Source organism: Plasmodium relictum (genome assembly GCF_900005765.1).
Source record: "Plasmodium relictum strain SGS1 genome assembly, chromosome: 11".
Classification (NCBI taxonomy): Eukaryota; Apicomplexa; class Aconoidasida; order Haemosporida; family Plasmodiidae; genus Plasmodium; species Plasmodium relictum.
Genome location: NC_041689.1, coordinates 18,380 through 43,278, shown reverse-complemented (window position 1 = coordinate 43,278; position 24,899 = coordinate 18,380). Strand labels below are relative to the sequence as shown.

The window sequence follows — 24,899 nt, the reverse complement described above, 5'->3', positions numbered from 1 at the left end:
TTTATATAACATACTATATTTAAATTATAAGAAATAATATTTATGAAAGAAAAATATATAATTATTTATTATATATATATTTTTATTTTATATGAAAAAAATACTAAAGAAAAATACAACTATTATCAACTTGATATATAATTTTTTTTTTTTTATTTCTATACACATTAACACTTCAAAAATAAAAAATCATATTTTTTTTTATAATAATATAGATATTATAAATTTTATTAATAAAAATAAAAAACAGATTTTTTCTATTTTTACTTTTTTAAAAGAAACGAAAAAAAAGAAAATTTAAGTTAAAAAATTCTATAAAATTTATTAAAATAATAAAATATTACTTTAGTATACACAAACAGGAGTTATATTAATTATATATATAAAAAAAAGAAAAAGAAAATAATTATAGAAAACAAAAATAAATAATAATTTTGTTAGAAAATAATTATCATAAATTTTAAAAATTAATATTATAAATATTTTTCAGTATAAAAAAAAAAAGTAAAGAAAGAATTTAAAGTTATTTATAAAATTAAAAAATAGAAGCAAATAATATATAATATTATATGTATCTAAAATAAAAAAATTATTATTTCTTTTCTTTTTATTTTTTTTTTTTTGTTCGTATTCTATTTTGAAATTTGAGATTCTTGTAAATTTTTTCCAACTAATGTATGTATTTCCATATATTTATGAACACATCTATCAACACAACTTGTTTCACCTACTGATAAAAAAGAATCATTTACATCTGGTATGCACTTACCCCAGCAAGCATTCTGCATTCGTTTAAACAAATCAGACATACCTAATAATTCAACAACTGTACTATTTACTTTACTAATATTATCATTCATTTTGTTACTAAAAATACAATAATATTTTTTTCTTTAATAAAAACACTTCACAAAAAAAAAATTTTTTTTTTTTTGTTTTTAAATAATATAAAGCCTTTTTTCTTTACAAAAATGATTTGATCTTTTTATAATAATATTATTTTTTCTTCTTTTTTGGATATTTTTCTTAAAAAAATATTTTTCATAAAAATTATATATTTTTTAATAGAAATAAAATAATTTAAAAAAATAATATAATAAAGTAATACTGTTTTTATAATAATTAAATTGTTATTTTTTTTAAGCTATTATTAAAAAGAAAATAAAAGAATCTTAAATTATTAATATTTCTCAAAATAACAATATAAAATAAACTTACAATTTTTTCATTTTTTTATTAAAACAATGAAAAATATATTAGATATTTTACATTTTATCTTAAATAAAAAAAAATATATTTAAAGAAAAAAGAAATGGTATAATTACATTCATAATGCATGTTTTTTTTTTTTTTTTTTTTTTTTAAATGTATATAATAGACTCACTGCATTTGAAAATGAAAAAAGAGACCTTTTTTTCTTTTCTTTTTTGTAATAATTTTCTTTTTAAAAATGATATAATAAAATGAATAATTATATGCCAAAGAGTTTTGATGAAATATTAATGAATCCGAAGGATAAATCAAGCATTTTAAAGTTTTTTATAAATTTAATAAAATTTAACAATGATCCAATTTTAAGTAATGAATTAAAAAGTTATTGTAGAGATTGGCAAGATGTAGATGTATTCAATTTGAAAAACATATGCATTATATTAGGTTCTCCAGGAAGTGGAAAAACAACATTAATAAAATATCTATGTGATAAATTAAATATGAGAGAATGCTACTATGAGCCTGAATCACAGGATCGCATCAATTTCATTAGAAGTATGAATGAAGAAGAAGAAAATAATCATTATTATCATCCTTATAATAATTTCTTATTATACTCTAATTGCCAAATAGGAAATACCGAAAAACCAAAAATATTATTAGAAAAAAAAAAAGAACAAAATAGAAAAAAATGTGATAACCTATTACAAATTGAAACTTCTAATAAAATAAAAAGAATAAATAATGCAGAAGAAAATTTTTATTCAAATAAAATATTAAAAATTTCCACAGAAACTAATAACAGAAATATAAAAATAAATGACTATGCTTTAATTACTAACCTAAAAAAAAAAATAATAGAAGATTCAATTGAAACTAATAATATTAATGGAAGAATAGCAAATGGTTTCTTTAAAGTACATGATTTATTTATAAGTATATTGCTGAATTTAATTAAAACGAATCTATTAGAAGAAAGGGAAAATGATTGTCTATTTGTATCTAATGATTTCAATAGAATAATAAATAAAAACTCTGTTGTTGCTGATAAAATAATGAAAAAAATAAATAGTGTTTTAGATTTATCACAAAAATTGAAGGAGCAAATTATTGAAAATTCTATTGAAGCTAATAAAATAAAGAAAAAAAGAATTATTGATTTATTTGTTGATAACAATTATAGCGAACATATAATTAATGATTTAAATGAGTCCAATAATTTAAATGAAAAAATAAATAAGGGCTTTAATGAGTCAAACTATTTGAATAAGAAAATAATTAATAATTTAAATTTATATAATAACTTGAAGGAAGAAATAAATGAAGATTTAATTTTATCCAATACTTTAAAAGAAGAATTAAATTACTTAATTAAAACAAAAAACTTGAAGAAAAAAATTGAGGATTTGCTAATGCATAACGATTATTTGAAGAAACATAAAAAAAATAATTTCAGGTTAAAAGAAATATACGATTATTTTACTAGTAATAATTCTGATGAAACAAACAGTGATCATATATCAAGCAAATTAAATAGAGAAATTAAATATTTTATTGAATATAATAAATCAAAGGATATAATAAAAGAGTTAACTGTAACTAATAATTTAAAGCAAAAAATAAGTGAATGTTTAGAAATTGATTACAAATTAAATGAAATAATAAATGAAATAAATTTTAGAGAAAATAAAGAAAAAAAGGAAGGACTTGATAATATTATTTTAGGTAATTGTATAAATAAAAAAATAAATGATTCAGTTAAAGATGAAAATTACAAAGGAAAGTTAATTGATTTAATTGTCGCTAACTATATTAATGAATATATAATTAACGATTTTAATATCAGCAATACAGTAAAAGAACTTATAATTAATAATATGTTCTTAAGTAATCATTTAAAGGATATATTTATTATTAACTCAAGTGTAATTAATCATTTAAAGGAAGAAATAATTAATGATTTTATTGCAGCAAATAGTTCAAATGGAAGAATAGATGATAACTTAAATATAGAGAAAAATTCTATAAAAAAAAAAAATGATTCAACTGAAAACAATAATTCAATTAAAAAGTTAAATAGTAATTTCACAATAACTAATAATTTATATAAAGAAATTGATTTTTTTGTTGAAAATAATAATTCAACGAGTAAAACAAATGATCCAATTTATGATAATAATTCATGTGAACAAATAAATGATTCAATTAAAGGAAATCATTTAAAAGAAAAATTAAATGATGAATTAAATATATCTGATAAATTATATAAAAAATTGATGAATTATTTATACGAAATTTATAAATTAAATAAAAAAATAATAAATAAATTAGATAAGTCTAATGATTTATTTGAAGAAACCATTATCTATCTTAATGAAAGTAATGATTTAAAAACAAATTTGCTTGACAAATTTGTTGAAGTTATTGATTTAAGAGATAAAATAACTGATTCCTTTATAGCTAATAATTCAAAAGAAAAGATGGACTGCTTAATTACAACTAATAGTTTATATAAAAGAATAATGAATATCGATTTAAAAAAAAAAAGGGAAGAAGAAAAAAAGAAATTACATTATGAAGAAAATTATATAGTAACTCGCGCTGTTATTATTGATGAACTACCAGTTACAGAATTAGAACATTCAGAAGAATTTAGAGATAGTTGCAAGGCTTCCATGCAATTTGTATTTAATCGTGTAGATCACTGCAAACAAGAATACTTAAAGTATTCAAAAGAAAAGAATCACCAAAAATATTTAGAATGTTATACAATCCATCCTATAGTAATTTGTATAAATTCCTATGAACAAATAAAGACAGTTAATACGTTACTAGGAATTGATATTAATTACTCCCCATATGTTCATTTTATAAAATTAAAAAAAATACATTCACTGTATCTTGAAAAAATATTAACTGAAAAATATTATTGTAGAATGATAAAGTCAAATAAAGAAACAAAAGAAATTATAAAGCATTATGCACATAATTGTAATGGAGATATACGATCATGTTTTAACGCATTAGATTTTTTAAATAGAATTCCTGATCTAAATAAGATGTCTCTTGAAGAAATAAATAATGTTTCTACTTTATGTCAAAATGATATATTTGGTTTTGTTAAAAAAGTATTATATCGTAATATAGGTACAGAAATTATTTCAACAAGAGATTTGCATTCATCAAACAATTTAAATTGCGATTTTCATTTTAGTAGTCTATGCACACATAAAAATGAAGATAATTTTATTGAAGACATTACAAATAAAAATGTATGCAAATCTTCTTTAAGCATAAATAATAATGAAGAGATAAACAAAATTGATAACACAAAAAATAATGTTTTAGGAACGAAGAATAAAGTAAAAAATTTAATAAACCCTTTAAATATTACCCAAATAGAATTAATGGATAAGGGACCCGATAACATGAATAGAAAAAATCATTCTTATATCAACATATTTAAAGACTTGGATAATAAAGCTGATATGATGAGTATATCTGAGAAATTTCAAATCTTATCATTATTAAAAGAAAATTATTTATTTTTTTATAATAGTTTATCTGATATTGCAACATTGATTTCTAATTTGAGTATTATTGATTATTCTTTTCGAGGAATAGATTGCTCAAATCTTTTAATGAGAAAATCATATGACAATTTAAGCGATGATATTATAAGATTTATAAATGATCATTTTAGAATAACTTATAGATATTATCTCGTATGTAACAAAAATCCTAGAATTCCAATAGGAAATCCTTTATTCCCTCCTGATTCAGAGGAGAAATATACTGTACATGTAATTAAAAAAAAAAAATTTGAATATTTTATGCAAAATCCTGATACATTAAAAATGTCTTTTACATTTAAAACAAATCCTATGAATAAATATTATCACCATTTTAGTATAGTAAGAAAAGAATTGTATGACAGATATATTATGATTGCAATTAAAAAATTAATTAACCAAAATAAAAATAGCATCGACAGTATTGCATCTAAATATAGTTTTTTTTTGCGCGGAAATCATGAATTATTCTCTAGTTTTTTTCCTTGCTACATATTGTTGATTATAGAATATTGGAATAATCAGTATGAAAAGGAATATAACGAAATAAATAAAGAAAAAAAAAATGGTTCGTCTTTAATTGAAAATAAAAATGAATTAAGTATAAATTCAGGATCTTATTTTAATAAATTTCATGAAATAACTTATCAATTCAAATCAAATATAGGCGAAAATAGAAAAAGAAGTGAGCATGTTAATGGAATAATTTCTTTTACTGAAACATTTATTACACCCAAATTTATAGCTCTTTTTTTTCCTTCTTATTTGAAGTATCTAAAAGCTGGCACTAAACAAAAAAAGAATGTTAAAAATTTAATTGGAAATCAAGCTGTTTCAAAGGAAACATATTTTGAAATGAGAAATTTACTTCGATTACATGATATCGAATTATATAATTATTTTTTTCATTATTAAATATTTTTAAAAATATTACAAAATTTTATGTTTATTATATATATATATTTTTTTTTTAGTTGATTTATATTAAATTTATTATTTTATTTATTTTTTTTTTTGTATTTTTAACAACAAAATCAAATTAAAAAGTTTATTTTTTAATAACAAAAAATAAAATGAGATAAAATAAAATAAAATAACATAGCATATTCAAAAACAAGTTTATAAATGAATAATTTTATTATTTTATATTATTAAATAATTTACGTGTAACAAAAAAAGAATAACTTTTTTATTTTTCGATTAATACTAAAAAGGTTTTTATAAATAAGCAAAAAGGAAAAATAAATAATATAAAAAAGAAAAAAAATGTGCACACAGTTTTTAATAAATAAAATCATAAAGAATTGAAATAAATAGTAACATTATTGTAATAAATAATAATAATTCTGTAATTTCTACATGTTTAATTCTTAAATATGTAGAAGGATAAACATGTATTATGTTTTCATTTATTTTGCCATTTATATAATCATCAATTTGATATGCATCCTCATACCCACACAATGGTTTTTCAGGACAAATTAAATTAATTGTCGGTAAATCATCGAACTGTTTCTCATTTTGGGAATTATTTAGTAAAGGCTCCTTTTTTTCATCATTGGGGAATTTATTTAAATAATGAGATTTGGAAACAGATTTTAATAATTCTTTTGATTGTATCTTTTCAAATGAATTGATATTTTCATTTAATTTATTATCTTTATTATTTGTATCACTATTGTTATATAAGCTGTTATTTTCATTATTTCTATAATTACAGAATAAGTTTGCATTTCTAATATTTTTATATATATTTAAATTTCCTCTTTTTTTGTTTTTCTCGCTAAATGATAATAAGAAATGATATTTATAATAATTGAAAATATTATTTATATTATCATCAAAACTGCTTTTTCCATTGATTTTATTAATTTTGGGGATAACATTATATACATTATCTGGAACAGTCAATCTATTTATATCTTTATACATCTTACTTTTTCTACTATAAGAATTTAAAAAGTATAATAACCTGTCCTTTGATTGAATATTGTTTTCATTGAAGTCAATATAGTTTTTTTCTTTTGGTTTTATTTTTTTATTATTCATTTTAAATTTGTTTTTATCTTTAAAATTTTTATTTTCATCACTTTTATAAGAACTTTCTGTATCGAATTCAAAATTTTCTGACCTTAAATTTATTTTCTTCTTAAAATCATTTTCTTGTTTTTCACTGCTCTCACTCCTGCTTTCAGAATCCTTAATTAATTTATTTCTTTTTTTTATTTTATCTCTCGATATGGAATAGCTATGAAAAGGTTTTTCATCACTTTGTTCAGTTGTGAATTTTCTGTAATAATCAGCACTTCTAATTTGAATATATTTATTAATATCATCATCACTCATTCTATTATTTAATAAAGAATTTTCCTTAGTTCCTAATTTATTTAAAAAATGTAAACTGCTTTTTTTGTCTCTTTTATAAAAGTTTCTTTTATTTAAACTTAAAATAGAAAAATAACTTTCACTTTTCGATTTCCTGTATGACGGATACATGCTATCATTTGATTGAAGAAAGCATTTTACATTTGATACATTTATATTTTTATTATTTAATATTACATTTGAATCATCTCTATTTTTATTTCCATCAAAAGCCCATGTAAAATTTTGATTATTATTTATTCCATTTATAATCATATCAATTTCCTCTTTGATTTTTCTTAATTTTTTTTCATATATATCATCAGTAAAGCCTGTAACTATTTTTTCTTTTTTATTATTTTTATGTATGGTATTATTACGCAAATAATCTAGTGGGCTTATATTAATTTTATTTTCATTTATTTTTCCCTCTTCGTTTTCTTCGTTTTTCTTTATTCCTCCTTTTCTATAATTTGATGAATTTTGTTCGTTTTTTCCTATTTGTTTTCTCTTTATTTTTTCAATGTTGTTTTCAGATATTTCTTTATCGACAATTTTTTTTTCCTTATTCATTATATCAGATAAAAAGGATTTTTCCTTCCTTCCATTATTAAAATTACATTTATTTGAATTATTAAAAGATAATAAATTTCCATTTATTGTATTATTCTCTTTTTTAATATTAGAAAAATCATTTTGATTTGTAATACCTGAATTATAAAAAAAATTAAATGAATTTTTTTCGTTATATTCACTTTCTAATATCAATTTTAAATTTAAAAAAGAATCAAAAATATCAGAAAATTTAATTAAATATTCTTCTCTTTCATAATTTTTTTTTATTATTTTTATATCATTATAAATATCTCTTGATAAATCAGCTATTATTTTATCATTTAAAATATCATCACTAAAATCAGAACTTTCTGAAGATTCTTTTAAATTTATAATGGACACATTTTTATTTTTTTTATTTTTTTTTTCAAAACCCATGACAGTTTTATGTTTTCTTGATTTTCGAATATTATTTGGTAATATATTTTTCATTTTTGTATTATCAGGTAAATTCTTCACGTTGATATTAAATAAAGAATTATACTTACGAAATATAAATGGATCTTTTTTTTTTTTTTCTATATTATAATATTCATCTGACTTCTTTTTATTTTTTTCTATATTATCTTTGCTGAAATAATTATCTTTTTCAAAAGATTCATGCAATATTAATTTATCTTCTGTTTTTTTTTCTACTTCTTTTTTTTCTTCTTGTTTTTGTTCATAATTTTCTTTTTTTGTTTCCCATTCACTTTCTTCTGTATTTGTCTTTATTAAATTATTATCTACATTTAAAGAAACACTTTTTTTTTTTTTCTTTATTGAATTGCCTTCCTTAGTAACACAACTTGTGAGTTCTTTATTTATTGATACTATAAAATCTTCACGAGAAGGATATTGGGTATTTTTTCTTTTGTCTTGAATATGTATTTCTCCCTCCTTAGAATAGTCATTAGAATTTGTTTTGTCGTTTGGCATTTTATATCTGTTTTGGAGATAATAATATGAAAAATCATTTCTTTTTTCTTTATCTTGAATATATGAATGTGAATTTAATTTTTTATTTGCCTTGCCAGTATTACGCAAAACATTTATACTATTAATCTTATCTACATCATATAAAATATTATTTTTCCCATTATTAAAATCATTTACATACTTATTATTAATTGAATTTTCATCTATTTTTGCAATTGTATGATCATCTGAGTCATAAGAACTACTTTTTAAAAAATATGAATCATGCATATCATTGGAATTTCCATCAAACTGCTTTATCTTTTTCTTATTGTCTTCTTTACTAACAATAGAATTTGGTTGAATTTCAAATATGTTTTTTTCATTTTCTATTTCTTTTTTTATATTAATAGATTTTTGATTTGCATAATCAAAATTACTCTTTTCATCATTAAAGTTAGAATATAAAATATTATAGAGAGGCTTTTTTTTTTTATATTCATTGGGATCATATAAAACATGAATATATTTAAGAGGATTTTTTTCCGAATATGGAATATTCTTGCATGCTATTAAATATATAATTGACGGTGTAATAAAATTACAAGCAAAAGAAAAAATTAAACTAGACCAGGTAAAAATATTTTCAAAAAAGGAACTTGATGTAAAAAACCATGATATTAAAAATGGAAAAATAGTACCAAAAATGAATGCTACTTTTTCTGAACATATATTACTGTTGATTAAATTATATCTGGTTGCTATGCAATAAACATATATTCCAGGTGCTATAGTTAATAGATCAAACATATATATAGAAATTTTCATGTAAATATTTATAAGAGGATTCTGTAAAATATCATTTAATATATTATCATTATTTATATGAGGATAAGCAGTGCATAAAATTAGCCCATAAATATAATAAATGAAACAACAAAAAAAATTAGATAACCAAACAGTTTTTATAATTTTAACATCTGATTTCATTTCGTTGGCCCAACAAGGAATAACTGTTACTGTTGAATAAGAAGCAATATAAGATGAAAGCAGTTGTCTAAAATTAAAATCTCCGAATGCACTAGGATATTTTATGTCTGAATATTTTTTTATTCCAGTTTTTTGTATAATGTTTACGTTATTTATATTAAATCTATATATTTTAAGGATACTTAGATAAATCATTTGAAATATAGTGCTCATTAAAAAAAAAAAAGATAAAAATTGTATTTTCATGTTATCCTCTAAATTTGATTGAGAAAAGTATATTGAAGTAATAGCATTTATTATATAACCAACAGTTATACATAATATATAATTTTTAGTATAATATAAATCATTAATATTGTTAAAAACAGTAAACCCAAAATTTGGGTATAAAACAAAACCAACAGTATAACCAAATATATTTATTAATATATGATCAACTGCGTGTGATACTATTACTATAGAAATAATATTACTTGCCAATATACTGGCATAAAAGCATATCTGAATTAATAAAAAAAATATATTATTTTTTCCTAAAAAATAACAAACTGTTGATATATATTCATATCTTTTATTAAAATGAATATTATTAGGTATCATAGTCATGGTTCGTAGAAATAATAAAGTATTAAAAGCTGTTAAAACGCAAATTAAAATATTCATAATTAGACAAGGTAGCCATCCACAACTTTTAAATACGTAAGGTATTGATACAATTCCAGAACCGAAAATTTGGTTAATTAAATAAATATAACTAGAACCCTTTCCTATTGTTTTACTTCCGAAGTATTTTTTTTCTTTCAATCTTTTTATTTTTTCAATATATTCCTTATTATAGATATTTATTTTGTTTTTTTGTAATTTATTAGTATTTAAAAGAATATTATCCCCCACCCCTAATTTTTCATATTTGGTATTTTTTTCATCATTCATTTTATTTTCGTTAAATTTGTAGTTTTTTACTTCCATTATACTATTGTATTGTATTAATTATTTTTCTTATTTTATACTTTTTTTATTATTACTCTATTGTATCATATTGACTGTTATTTTTTAACTTCATTTATAAAAAGGTAACTCAAAATTTTCAATAATATGTTTAAAATATATATCTATATAAATATTTCAAAAAAAAAAAGAAAAAGAAAAAAAAACAATTTATTATATAGTTATGGTATAATTAATATTTAAAAATTAAAAATATATTTTTTTTTAAAAAAAAAAAATTTCATATGTATTTTTATGAAAAATATTGTTTATTACATTTATACTCTTATTACTATTTAATGTGCTTGTGTAATATTAACAATTGTTCCATATTTGAAAAAAAAAAAAAAAAATTAAAATTTTTATAAATTTAACCTTTTTTCTTTCTCATAAAAATTAAATGGTTTCTCTTTTAATAAATTTTTTTTTATTATAGATTAAAAAATTATCCTTAATTTTTTTTGAATTATCTTATATGCCATTTTTAATTAAAAAGTTTCATTTTGTTTTTTTAATATAATCCATGAATATATATATTTGAAAAAGGAATTTACACATAATTTTCCTAATACACATCTGATATTTCATTTAAGTTTTAAAATAATAAATTATATAACTTTAGTTAGTTTATAATAATTTCTAGAAGATATAGAAATTTAAGAACTATAAAAGTATTTTGTTTCCTTTTTCTTTTTGATAATTTAAAAAAATTTTATGATTTAATTTTCATATGAGAATTTTTGTATATAATAATATCTCTTTTCATTTTATGCATCTATAAAATTTTTTTTTTTTTGTTTTATTATATTAATTATAGACAAGAAATAACTCTAAAAAGTTGAAATTTATCGTATTTCGAAATCCTTGACTTTTTTTTAAATGCCTAATAAACTATTTAAATGCTGATAATTTTCCAAAAAAAAAAAAAAAATTTTAAATAAAACAAGAAATTTACAATTAAAAGAGAATAAAGAATTTTTTGTAATAAAAAAAAAAATGTATATATATTCAACTAAGGTTGTGTGCAACATTTTAAATGTTTCATGTAAATTTTTTAATTACTTGAAGTCAAATGTTTTAAAAATAAAAATAGTTTTTACAAAGAACACAAAAATATATATATATATATATATATATATATATATATATATAAGATTTAACTTTTTTTTAAATTTATATATATATATATTTATATAATATTTTTTTTTTAATTGTTGCAATATTTTTTCAATTATTCATATTCTTTTTCCTTTTTATTTTTTTAAATAAAATATTGATAGCTAAATTATTATTCTTTTTAATAAGATAATTTTTGTTTCTATATAATTATATCAGGACAAATTTTTCTTTTAAAATTTTAAAAAAATGTCTCACTCTTTTCTTTTTAAATAATATATATAATTTAAAAAATTGAAAATATTTAATAATTATAAAATATTAAAAAAAATTTTATACTAAATTTGCTTTGTAACATAAAAATATCCAACTGAGTTTTTTTTTTTCATGTTTCTTTTCTATTTATTAAATCTGTATAATAATATAAATTTATTTTAGAGTAATTAAAAGTTAATATTTAAACAAAATATGTAATATATAAAAATAAAAAGAAAAAATTTTTATCATTAAATCCTAATTAAAAATGTGTTTTATTTTACTCATAATATAACTTTAAATTATAATGTAACTTTAATATTTTTAATAAAATGAAAATTAACAAATTTATGGTTTCTTCACATTTAATTGAACTAAGTAGTCTATTAATTCTTGTAAAGTTTTTATATTATCGGCTGTCTCATCAGGAATTGTAATATTAAATTCAGATTCAATCTAAAGAAAAAAAAAAAAATCAAACAAAAAATTATAATAAAAAAAATTATAATTGAAATAAAATTTTATAATATAGTATATTTCTAAGAATTATATAATAAAATCTTATATGTGTCAATGATATAAATTACATCTATTAAAAATTCCACAGTATCTAAAAAATCCCATGCCCTATTATCTTTTGTTTTGTTTTTTTCTAATTCCTCTTCATATTTAATTTCGGCATCATTAGGTAAGTATTTTCTTAAAACAGTTAAAACCTTTTCTTCTATCTTATCTTTACTAAGAAAATTTGATTCGTTTTTATTTTCGGTAGAAAAAAAAGAATATGGTTCACTTTTTATAAAATTATTTTTATTAGAACCATTCCACATATATTTCATTTCATTTTTAAATAGGGTTTTGAAATACCCCCTTCTATATATGTAGAAAAAATTAACATTTTTATTGATAAAAAATTTTTGAATTATATTTTTTTTCATTTTTCATAAAATTTTCATAATTACAAAACTATAAGCAAAAAAAATTATATTTAATATTTACACTATAACTTATATATCTTTATACTTTTTATTCTTGTTTTATTATTTTTTGTACAATTTTACTTTGTAATGTTTTGTGTTATATTTAATTTTCATATGTTTTTTCTATAAATATTACAAATATATATATATATATATATATATATATTTTTTCTTAATAGAATATTATATAAAAAAGATGTATTTTATATTATAAAAATATCGTATGAAAGAGTATTATTTTACTTTTTTTGTATTATGAAAAAATATAGTACATAATTTTTTTTTTTTTTTTTTTTTTATTTATATATATATATATACCATTTCATTTTTTTTTTTTTTATTGAATTTACATAAAATATAAGAGGAAAAAAGTTTACAATTAGCTCATATTTCAAGTTTTAAATTTTTTTAAAAATATTAACTTAAATGAAAAAAAATCATATAAATCCATATAGATTTTTTTTTTTTAGTTTACAAAAAATTGTTACTCGATATAAATTATATATATCTATTTATAATAAATTCTGTACTAGTACTTTCTTTTTTATGAATCTATCTATGAAGCAATATATTATAATTTTATATATTTAAAAATTTTAAATAGTAAATAATTTAGGATTAGGATCTGAAAACTATTAATTTTTAAATAGGAATAGAAATGTATTAATTAAATTTTTTAAAATTATAAACTTTTACAATAAATTTTATTTTTAGCAACATAAATAAAACTTTTATTCATTTACAGAAAAAAAAAAAAGCATTTACCCTTTATGATTTTAAAAATTATATAAAATTGAAAAAATATATACACATATATGGAAGAAGAATGTATGCATAAACATAAAATTTTTAAAATAAATAAAAATATTGCTTATAAATCTTAATAAAAACAAAAACATTTTTTTTTTTAAAAAATTTAAAAAGTAGATTAGATAGATATTTTAAAACTTGGAAGAATATTTTTTTTTTTTTTAATTTGTCATTTTTAATTTCTCAAGCTAATGCGGTACCTTTTTTAAAAACAAAGAGAACTTTGATACAACAGTATAATTTAATTAGACATCTTAGTATTTTTGTTCTTCAACATGATCAGACTTTTAAGTATTTCTTTTCCTTTTTCCCATTAAATTATTCATGTATTAACTTGTTTTTATCAACCTTTATTTTTTTTTTTCTCCTGATTAAAAAATCACATATATATTTATATATAAATTTTTCAACATATAATTATATAAAAGATAAAAAAGTGAGAAAAAAAAAATATGATAAATTATGTTTATTTAGAAAATAATATATATATATATTTTTTTATAATAAATATATGAGAAATTAAGAAAGAGAATATTTTTCATTATTATTATTATTTTATTTTTTATTTATATACTTCATTTAATAGATTATTTGATTTTTCTTACTCCTTTTTATAACTTGAAATATTTTGTTTTGATTCGTATGTACTTGAAGATGGTTCTTCTAAAAGCTTTTTCAAAGTTTTAACAAAACAAGAATTTAAATTACTAATTTTGTTTTTTTGATTTATATGTGCAAGTTTTATATTTTTCATTTTTTCTTTTTTTAATAATTTTTGTTCTTTTTTTTTAATTAAACTTTGCAATTCTTTAATTTGTTTTTTCATTATTTCATTAGATTCCTTTAAATAATAATATTCAAGAAATTCATAAACTTTGTTATTATTATCACTATACTTCATATCTTGAATTTTCTTTTTTCTAGATGCTATCTGTTTTAAAAATTGTTTTTCCTTATTTAAATGATTTTTTTTTTCACAAAATAAAAAAATTAAAATTGACAGCTTTTTGCTTTCAATAAATTGGATCATATAAATAGCAAAGTAAAATTCTACCAATGAAATTGATAATTTTTTGAATATATTTTCGTCAAATAGCATTTTAATTATATCTTGTTCACACCTGTAAAATTCATCTTCTAAAAAGTTACTATATGAATAACTTTTTGGTTCATTACTATTGTTGCAGATATGAGAAGTTTGGATATATGAAGAATTAGACTTTTTAAAAGTGTTTTCCATCTTTTTTAAATAGATATAAAAACTTTCTAAATTTCCTGCTTTTACTAAATTTGCTCTATAATTTGTAAATTTATTGTTTTTATCAATATCTAAGTACACAGAATAAATTTCTGAATAAGAACTAAAAAGAGAATAAAATAAAAGATTTCTTTTTTTTAATTCAAATTGTTTCTTATTTAAAGGCACAAGATTAATTAATTTTTCATCGTGGTTTTTCATCCAGTGTATAAAACAAATAGAAAATCTTGTTACAAAGCTTAGCCACTCAACTGTTATTTGATTATATGATTGATTAACAAATAAAATATTTATTGCTTCGATTAGACAATTTATGAAATGTTTTACATTTTTCGAGAACATATTATCTTCGGAAGCATCTACATCAGTATTATTTAAATACTTCTTTTTAGAAAATTTCCTTTCTATATTTAAGAAATTACATGATTTATTTGCCATGCTTTTCCCCCTAGATTTAGAATTGTTATCTGTTTTTAAGTCTGAATAAATTATATTAGAAAAGGATTTGTTTGAATGCTTTTTGATATTGTAGTAAAGTAAATCAGAATGTAATAAATCTAAACTTATTCTTGTTTGAGCTATTTTAAAATTCTTAGCTTTTAAATTATCTACTGTTTTTTCACATTTTTTTCCCATAAAAATATTTGGCAACAAAAATATTTCTTCTTCTTTTTCATTAAAAAAAATATAATTAAAGGGAATCTTATTTATTCTTAAAAAGAAATCAAAAATATTATTATCTTCATTGTTACATGGAACATTTTCTTTTTTTTTTAATTCATTACTTTTTTTGTAGTTATTATATATTTTAGTATTCATAAAACTTTCATTGTTCTTTTGTTTAGAAAAGAAAAAGTTGTTTTCATTTAGTAAATCTTCTGAATTTGTTCTTTCCATATTTTCTGTGATTTCTTGACTTTTTAAAATGTTTTCATGTATTGCAAATTCTAGTATAATTTTATTTATAGTATAAATATGAAAATAAGCAAATAATAGGATTGGTAATATATTTATTATAGCGAAGTTAAAAAAGAAACTAAACTGTAGAGTTAAGTAAGATATGAGGATAGAAAAAGAGGAAGATAGACCTAATTTATGCAATACATTGTTAGATCTTTTATCATAAGGAGAATATAATAAAATTAAAGTAATATCTGTTGTTAAAATAAAAACTATACAACAACAAATAAAATATTTAGAGTTATTATCTCTTTTTGTATATAGCTGGCAAATAAAGGAAACCATGACAAAAAATATTTTTATTATATTAATAAATTCCCAACATCTATTTTGATAATTATGTCCATTAAATAAAAAATAACTTTTTAATTGATTTGAGTATGAGCCTGAAACTTTAAAATTTCTCATAGTACTGTAATTGTAAGTTATAAATAAAATTATATATCCGCAGAAAAAAAAAAAAGAAAAAATTACCCCAGATAAAAATAATCTATTCTGAAAATTGCAAACTTGTGAAGGCATGTGATATAAAACAAATATAGGATTTCTTTTTTTGTACTGGATTTGTTGGCACCATACAAGTTCTAATAAATTAATAAGTATAAAAGGGAAGTAAATATATAAAACAGCTATGTACACCGATGTTAAATCTGAAAAAATTCCCTTTATTTTATTATATATACTAATATTATAAGGATGTATATAGCGAAATAATCCTAAAGCCCTGATATTATAGATGTTTAGTAGGCATATATATGTCCAATATTTGTCTTTTGCAATATTTTCTTTTACGGAATAATTAGGTAGTTCATTTTTAAGCAAGTTATCATTAAAATTATATATATTTTCATAACTAGAAGATTTCTTTTCCTCTAATAAGCTTTTATTATATGAAAAACTCTCAAAACTAGACAACATATTTTTATCTGTAATACCGGTGTAATCAGAAGTATCCACTGTTTTGTTTTTTCGTTTTTGTATTTCTTTTCCTTTTTCATTATTAATAATTTCCCCTTTATTAAAATACGTAGGAGTATCTTCATCCGATGAATATTCATCAACAAAATAACTTTTTTCCCATTCTTTAAAGGTTACATTTTTATTTTTATTTTTTATAGTATCAACTATTTGTCTTTGATAATAATGATAATAAAAATCAGATACATGCATGTAATAAGGATTCTTATGCATGTTGTTTACTTGTTTTTTAATAACTTTCTGAACTATATTTATTTTTTTATAATTCCAAGACGTATAAATAATATATATCAAAAAAACGATGAAAGTTAAAATAATACAATCAATTATAGGTTCTGTAATTTTTACAAATCTTTGAATATACCATATAAAAATATACTTTTCGCCATTGTAAGAATTGAAAAAACAATTTAGTTTAAAATAATGACCAATAAACCGTAGAGGTAAATTAATCAAAATTTGAAAATATAATATATAATTTTTAAGAGAATTAGAGATAGGTTCCAGTATAAATCCGTATGGTAAAAAACATATAATAAAAAAATACCATATTTTTAATATTCCTATAAGTACATAATTCTTTTTTAAATAACAGAAATAATTCAAATATACTAGTAGCAAGATTAAAACGTAAAAAAATATTTTACGAATTAAGAAATATAGTAATTCTGTTTTTGTTCCTTTACACTTAAAACATTGAGATCTAAAATAAATAACGTCATAATTATTTGAACAGTTATTACATAAATATCCTTCTGATCCTTCATAACATAAATTATTAACTCCTCCAACACATCTTTTTGTAATTGGACATAGGTGAATATCAGGGACTCTATCTATAGTCAAATACTTATTTTTATATTTTATTTTTTCTAGTTTTTCAGTAACTAAAATAGGTGTTTCAATACGATGCTGCACCTTACCCTCTTTTAAATAGTTTAACTTATTTCTACTAGAGCTAATTTCTATTTTAGAATTTTCATTTATATTGATATTTGGTTCTAAGGTAATATAATTTAACTTTTCATAAAATAAATCCTTCATTATTTTTTCATTAATTATTATATCCGTTTTTTCATGATTATTTATTTCAAGATTAAGAGAATTCAAGGGAATCCATAGAAAATCTTTATGTTTTATTTGAAAAGTAGCAAAATATCCTTTCTTAGGAAATGGTATAGCATGATCATAAATACATAAATCAGTGTAATATTGATTTTTAATTAATTTTTTTAATGATTTTAATTTAAAGCCACCAATGCATACTGAACCATCAGAGCAATTTATACATTTCATTTCCTTTGAAGAATCTCTAATCATATATTTTCCTTCTGTACAAAAACACTGTTTTTTACTAACAGAACCTTCAAAGGAAGTAGCAAATTCCATGCATAAACCAGCACATAAGGAATTATCTATTACATCTTTATAATATCTTGCCTCGCACTTTACACATGTTTTTTTTTTATTTTCTAAATTTAATCCATATCCTTTTCCACACAAACATTTATGAATATCCGTCGATTCCAAAGTAGTTTCAGGAATATAAGATCCTTCAGGACAAAATATTGGAGGATGATGAATTTCTTTTTCAAATTTTTCCAGCCACAAGCCTGGGCAAAACATTTTCTTGGGGCATTTTAAGCATTTTAGTTTGCGCATATATTTATTATACTCATCAGAATTATCATTTTTTAAATATAAATGACTATTATGTTTTCTAGAATGTTTTTTTATTTTCATATAATTTGGAGGTGAATCATTTAAATATATATTTTTTTCTTGAATGAAAGTTATATTTTTTTTATTCATTTTTTGCTCATTTTTTTGTTCACGAATAACATTTTCTATTTTCATGTATTTCATGTAGTCTAAAACACTATCTTTTTTTATTAAAAATTTTTTCTTTCTTTCTTTTGATTTTTGCTCTCTCATATTAGTTTCTCTATCTTGTATGCCGTTTTGCTGAATTAATTTTAAATTATTTTTCTGAATTTTCTTTTTTATATACACATCTTTTTCATTTTTTATATCTATTAATTCAATATTATTACTACCAGTAAAATAATATCCCTCCCTACAAGTACAATCATAAATTGAATTAGAACCTTCAGCAGATGTAGTAAAATTAACAGGACATTTCACGCATTCATCATTAGATGTAGTATTTTTGTAAGTTCCTTTTTCGCAAGGTACGCACAAATTTAAATCTTTTTTAAAATAAAATCCAGGTAAGCATAAACATTTCTCTATTGTTCCTTTGTAATTTTTTTTTAAAGAATTACTAGGACATTTGCTCCTTTCAAATGATTCCTCTACACAATTATAATTATTTGGACATATATCAAAAGTATATATTTTCCACAATTTAAGCATTTTATTCTTTCCTACTATACAACTCACTATTTTATCTGTATCATCATATTCAATTATATTTGTTATTTCTTTTAAGTTTTTACCTGCATAATATGTTTTAAGTTCCTCATAAAAATATAAATTACATTTATAAAAAGAAATCATTTCTTTTCCTGATATTTTATATAACATAAAAGATAAGTCTATTTTACCTTTATCAATTGTTTTATCCATTTCTATGCCTGTGCAATACATATTTGATATACATACATTTAAGCAATCTATAAAATCTATTTCAGGAATTGTAGATATATATACATTTCTTCTTACTATCATTCTCTTTTTGCTTTCATAGCATTCATAAACTATACCCTTCAAAGTATTTATAGAATAATTTTCCTCCCTTATTTTTATTATTTTTAGTATATCTTCCTTTTTTTCCGAAATTATATTGACATCATTTGCTAAAATTTTATGTTTTAATGTATATAATTCTTTATATCCATATTTTTTGTATCTACCATTTTTTTTATTTAAATTATTTGAATTGCTCACTAACTGTCTTGTCATCCTTGAAGAACTGATTCTTTTCTGTCTTTTATCGAAAATGTTTTTTATTATTAACATATTCTTTTGTTTTTCAATATCAAAAATATCATCTTCATATTCTTGTTTATCATCAAAGAAAAAAATATCACCATTTTTCTCAAGGAATTGATAACCCTTGTATCTATCCATTAAGAGCATATTTTTCAGATAATTTGTGTGAAACACATTACTATATAGCCCTTTCAAGTTGCGTATTCTATTATTTATTTTTGGAAAACTTATTTTGTTTTTATTTTTTTCTATATCAATATATTTGCTTTTATTAATATTCTTATTTAAAAACTTCTTTTTTTTATAACTGTTGTAAATCAAATTTTTTGAAAAATATTTTTTATTAGAATCATATTTTCCTCTTTCATTATACGTTCCCATTATATTGTAATAATGTTTTTTGTTATTATAATTTTTATTATTATGACTATAATATATTTTGTTACTATCATTATCATTTCTATTTTCATAATACTTCTCATAATTATTGCTATTCTTTATTTTTCCTACTCTTTTATTATTTTTTCTGTATTTATCATTTAAATAAAGATGGAATTGTTGTAAAAAATGAGTATTGTTTTGCATTAATTTTTCCTTCGAATAGTAATAAATATACTCAAAATATAAATTATAGTATCCCCTTTTAGGCAAGCAATCGGTAATAGAAGTTGATCCCACAGATTTCGTAAAAGTATAAGGGGGACAAGGGATGCATTCTCCAGATGAATTATGAGGTTGAAAAGTATCGTAAGGGCATAAGACACAAGAAATAGTAAATGATTTTAATTTGTTAATAATTATTCTTCCATATCCCTTTTTACATAAGCAATCTAAAGCATTGGAACTTTTTAATTTTACTGTTATCGAATTTTGAGGGCATGGCATAATTTGACGATCTAACCCTTCACAATAGTTATTATACCTACATATGGAACAAATGGATTTATTCATGCTATAAAAATATCCAGTTTCACAAAGGTATGCATCATGTAAAGATGTAGAGCCTTTTTTTGGTGAAAAAATTAAGCTACTTGTATTACGTATCTTTATATTAGAATGCTCAACATAATTTTCATTAATTAAAATTTCTTGTGTGGAAGTAGATGAAGTTTTAAATGGTTTGCATGGATCATTGGAAATTTGTGCTTTGTAATCTTTGAAGTCACACATTTGACAATCCCTTGAATTATAATCATAAAAATAACCTGGTGCACAAAAACATTGTTTAGGTGAATCTGCTCCTCTATTAATGGTTAACCTATTTTTTTTACAAGGTATAACATCAGCCTTATTTTTAGCAAATGGATTATATAGACAATAATTATGTAAGGGGCAAGGGACGCATTTCGATTTATTATCTGTGTAATATCCATCTTTACAAAAACATTTTAATTTCTTGTAGCTTGATGCTCCTTCAACTGTACTCATTTGATTATTATTACATGTAGATTGACACCTAAAATCCCCTATCTGATCTTTATAAAAACCTCGAGGACATTTTTGGCATTTACCCTCTTTTAAGTAATAACCAGGTTTGCATAAGCATTCATGCTTTGAAATAGTTCCACTATGAAATGTCGTAGAATTGGCTTTGTAACTACCACAAGCTGTACAATTAAGTATATTGGAGTAAGTAGAATAAAATCCTACAGGGCATGGCTCACAAGTCTTCACTATAAAGTAATGGCCCTTAGGGCATGTAGATACAGAATTTGAAAAAGTTAAAACTTTATATTTAAAAAAATCATATACTATTAATCTAATATCAAACCATGCAGAAACTGTAATTCTACCACTTATAACTCCAGTTCTTCTATCAATAGTTAATCCTGTTTTTATCTCTGTTTTTGTATCATGTTCATATTCTTTCATTACGAATTTTTTAATATTATCACTTTTTATTAAAGGTGTCGTATAAAATAATCCCCCATTTTTAAAAACATGAGGAAATTCATCATATTCTATTTCAATATCGGACAATTCATCTATTCTAACAAATGTTATGTAACTTTTATAATTTTCGCTATTATATTTTAATCCACATACTATTAAATAATATGGAGTCGTTAAAACCGAAGTTATTATGTCAAAAACTATATTATTATATGTTAAATATAATTTAATAACTGGAAATGTCTCAAAAATTAATACTCTTGAACTTGATAATTCACTTAAAAACAAAAGATTTTTCTTTCCATGATTAGTTTCAAAAAGGGATAGGGAGTAAGGTTTATCTAAGCCATTTTTATTTTTTACTGGAATGTTATAATATCCAAATGTTTGTATAATTTTTTTTTTTATTAAGCAAAAGCAGAATAGCATATGTAAACCTGTGTCTACAAAATAAATTTTGTCTTCTATTACAACAACGCCTGCAGGATAAACTAAAGTTACAAGTTCATCAATTAAACCCTTTAGATCTCCCTTTTCAGGATTTACATTAATCACATTATTCAATTCATTTACATCACTCATAAGATAATTTTCCCCATTTTTTATATATTCTAATATAAATGTTTTTTTCATTTGAATGAAAATGTTTCCTATAGAATTTTGATTTTCATCCATATTTTCAAAATCATATTTTTCTTCTTCTTTTAGTTGATGAGGAACATACTTTTCTTTTTTATCATCTAACTGGTCATCATCATCTTCCAGTTCATTAATTTTAATATTTGGACCGTTATTATTTTTCTCTAAAAGTAATTTCGTTATTTCATCTATTTCCTCTAATGAAAAAATATCATAATATTGTTTAATCAGAAAATTTGAAATATACGGAAAAATATTTTTTCTATCTGCATCTGAGATGTAAATAGTGTGTTTATCTAAAAATATATCAACTGGGTTACTTAAATGATGAGAGATTAGCTCTTCCACTACTGCTTTGTTTTTATTAATAATAATAACTAAATCTTTTTCTAAAATAGAAATATATTTACCATTTGTTGAGCATCCTAAAAAATTAAAGTTCTCTTTTTTTATGGATGATAATGAACCTATAACTTCTGATGAATTTGATATAACCCCTTTATCAAAAATTTCAATAATTTTTATCGTATCTTTCGTAGCAACTATGGTAGATTTATTATCGTGATTACAATTAAATTTAATTATCAAATTTTTATTAAGTATGGAATCAAATTCATCAATTATTTGCTTTTGAACTTTTAGTGAACCGATAGGGAATAATATACCCGTTATAACACAAATAAGGAATACTCCTTTTTCATTAGGTGTAAAAGTATGAGTTAAAATATAAAATTCTTCTTTTATCTTTATTTTAACATTAGCAATAATTCTTCCTCCGCATGTCTCAAATGAGTCATATATAATTATTTCGTCTTCTAGGTAATTCATTAACCAATTACCTCTTAATCTTAAAGATGTCGGTGATTTTTCACTTCTTATAAATTCTTGACTATGTGCAAAATATGGATAAGAATATTCATCCCTAAAATTTAAATACATTTCATTTTTATTAAATGTGCTATACAAACTTCTATTTCTATTTTGTAATATACTTTTATGTAAAAGAGGAAATTTATTTAATATAGCATTGTTTCCATTGATATCTTGATTTATGCTTACATTTACATTAATTTTTTTAGCATTCTCTTTTTTCCTACTACTATCTTCTGCTTTATTTTTTCTTATTTCTATATTAATGTTATTATCTTCTATTGAATTTCTTTCTAAACTTCTTACTTCATTAAGGTATCTTTGCTTTTTCTTTTTTAGAATAAATAAATGATTTTTAACAATATGTTTTCTTATTTTAAAAATTAAATATTCTCTAGAAATAAATAGAATTTTTGAAAAAAAAATATTTACTATTTTTTTATAAAGGATCAAAAATATACTTATTTTAGTATAATATGGCTCCGTAATTTTTAAAATGATATTTTTTTCTTCATTTTTATTTATTTTTTTCAAAAGACGAATATTATTTTTATTATTTTTATGGCATAATATATATCCATCTATCCCACTATTTTCCTGAAAAATAATAGTTCATATAAATATTTTTTTTAAAAATTAAATATTATAATAAGATTATGAATTATACATTGCACATAAAGCATTAAAAATATATTTTTTGATTATACATTAAAAATATATATATATATATATAATGTTCATATAAATAGAATAAAACTTAAATATACTATTAATCTCTTTAATAAATATTTAAAAAAAAAAAAAATCTTTTATATTGTACCTTTTTTATTTTACAAACTGTAATAATCACAATGTGGATAAAATTAAGATATAATGAAACTAATTTTTGTCTATAACTACTTTTAAATCTTTTTTTCTGCAAAAGATATTTGTTGTTCAAATTTATCTGGACTAGTATTTTTTCTTGAACTAAATTTAGTGTATTATATCTAAAAGAAGTAATAGAAAATTATAAAAAAAAATAAAATACTTGAATTATTTTATATTCATAATTTAAAATATTATGCAATTAAATAAAATTTAACTAAATTAGTAAATAACTATAATATTTTTATATAAATATGTTAACAAATTTATATATTGATAAATACATCATTTACTATATATTTTATGATTAAAAGTATTTATAAAATAAAAGAAATACTTTACCTTTCACCATTATGGCAATTTCTCAAAAAAAAAACTTTAATGCATTTATCAAAAAAGAAAGTACTTAAATTAATTAAATTTCTGTCTATTAGAAAGCATTCCTTTTTATTTGTATAATTTTGAGAAAAATCATTTACTCTATTTAATTTATAATTGATACTATTATTCATATATCTATTTATTAAATTTTCTTCTTTTTTAATAGTATTAAAGACATATACTAAAAAAATAAATAAAATACTCTTTTTTATTTCCATGATTCATCACAACATACATTAAATAATTGAATTTAAAAATATCAATAAATGATTTCGTTTTAGAGAAGTTTGAAATTATTCC

General features: G+C 20.1%; 5 protein-coding genes across 5 annotated transcripts; 1 reads left to right on the top strand and 4 right to left on the bottom strand.

The window, feature by feature from the left end:
• Positions 1 to 632: 632 nt before the first annotated feature.
• On the bottom strand, positions 633 to 860 carry TIM10 (mitochondrial import inner membrane translocase subunit TIM10, putative; the record flags this gene model as incomplete). The annotated part of the gene is made up of 1 exon (XM_028677258.1): positions 633 to 860. The coding sequence occupies one exon, from the start codon at positions 858 to 860 to the stop codon at positions 633 to 635; it is 228 nt and encodes a 75-aa protein (XP_028533665.1).
• A 603-nt stretch (positions 861 to 1,463) lies between these two features.
• Positions 1,464 to 5,699, top strand: PRELSG_1100800 (conserved Plasmodium protein, unknown function; the record flags this gene model as incomplete). Its single annotated transcript, XM_028677257.1, has 1 exon — positions 1,464 to 5,699. One exon carries the CDS (start codon positions 1,464 to 1,466, stop codon positions 5,697 to 5,699), a length of 4,236 nt encoding a protein of 1,411 aa, XP_028533664.1.
• Positions 5,700 to 6,065: 366 nt separating this feature from the next.
• Positions 6,066 to 10,583, bottom strand: PRELSG_1100700 (amino acid transporter, putative; the record flags this gene model as incomplete). The annotated part of the gene is made up of 1 exon (XM_028677255.1): positions 6,066 to 10,583. One exon carries the CDS (start codon positions 10,581 to 10,583, stop codon positions 6,066 to 6,068), a length of 4,518 nt encoding a protein of 1,505 aa, XP_028533663.1.
• Positions 10,584 to 12,356: 1,773 nt separating this feature from the next.
• On the bottom strand, positions 12,357 to 12,946 carry PRELSG_1100600 (mitochondrial ACP precursor, putative; the record flags this gene model as incomplete). The annotated part of the gene is made up of 2 exons (XM_028677254.1): positions 12,357 to 12,464; positions 12,596 to 12,946. The coding sequence occupies 2 exons, from the start codon at positions 12,944 to 12,946 to the stop codon at positions 12,357 to 12,359; spliced, it is 459 nt and encodes a 152-aa protein (XP_028533662.1).
• A 1,453-nt stretch (positions 12,947 to 14,399) lies between these two features.
• CRMP3 (cysteine repeat modular protein 3, putative) lies at positions 14,400 to 24,817 on the bottom strand (the record flags this gene model as incomplete). The annotated part of the gene is made up of 3 exons (XM_028677253.1): positions 14,400 to 23,948; positions 24,172 to 24,340; positions 24,561 to 24,817. 3 exons carry the CDS (start codon positions 24,815 to 24,817, stop codon positions 14,400 to 14,402), a joined length of 9,975 nt encoding a protein of 3,324 aa, XP_028533661.1.
• Positions 24,818 to 24,899: the final 82 nt, after the last annotated feature.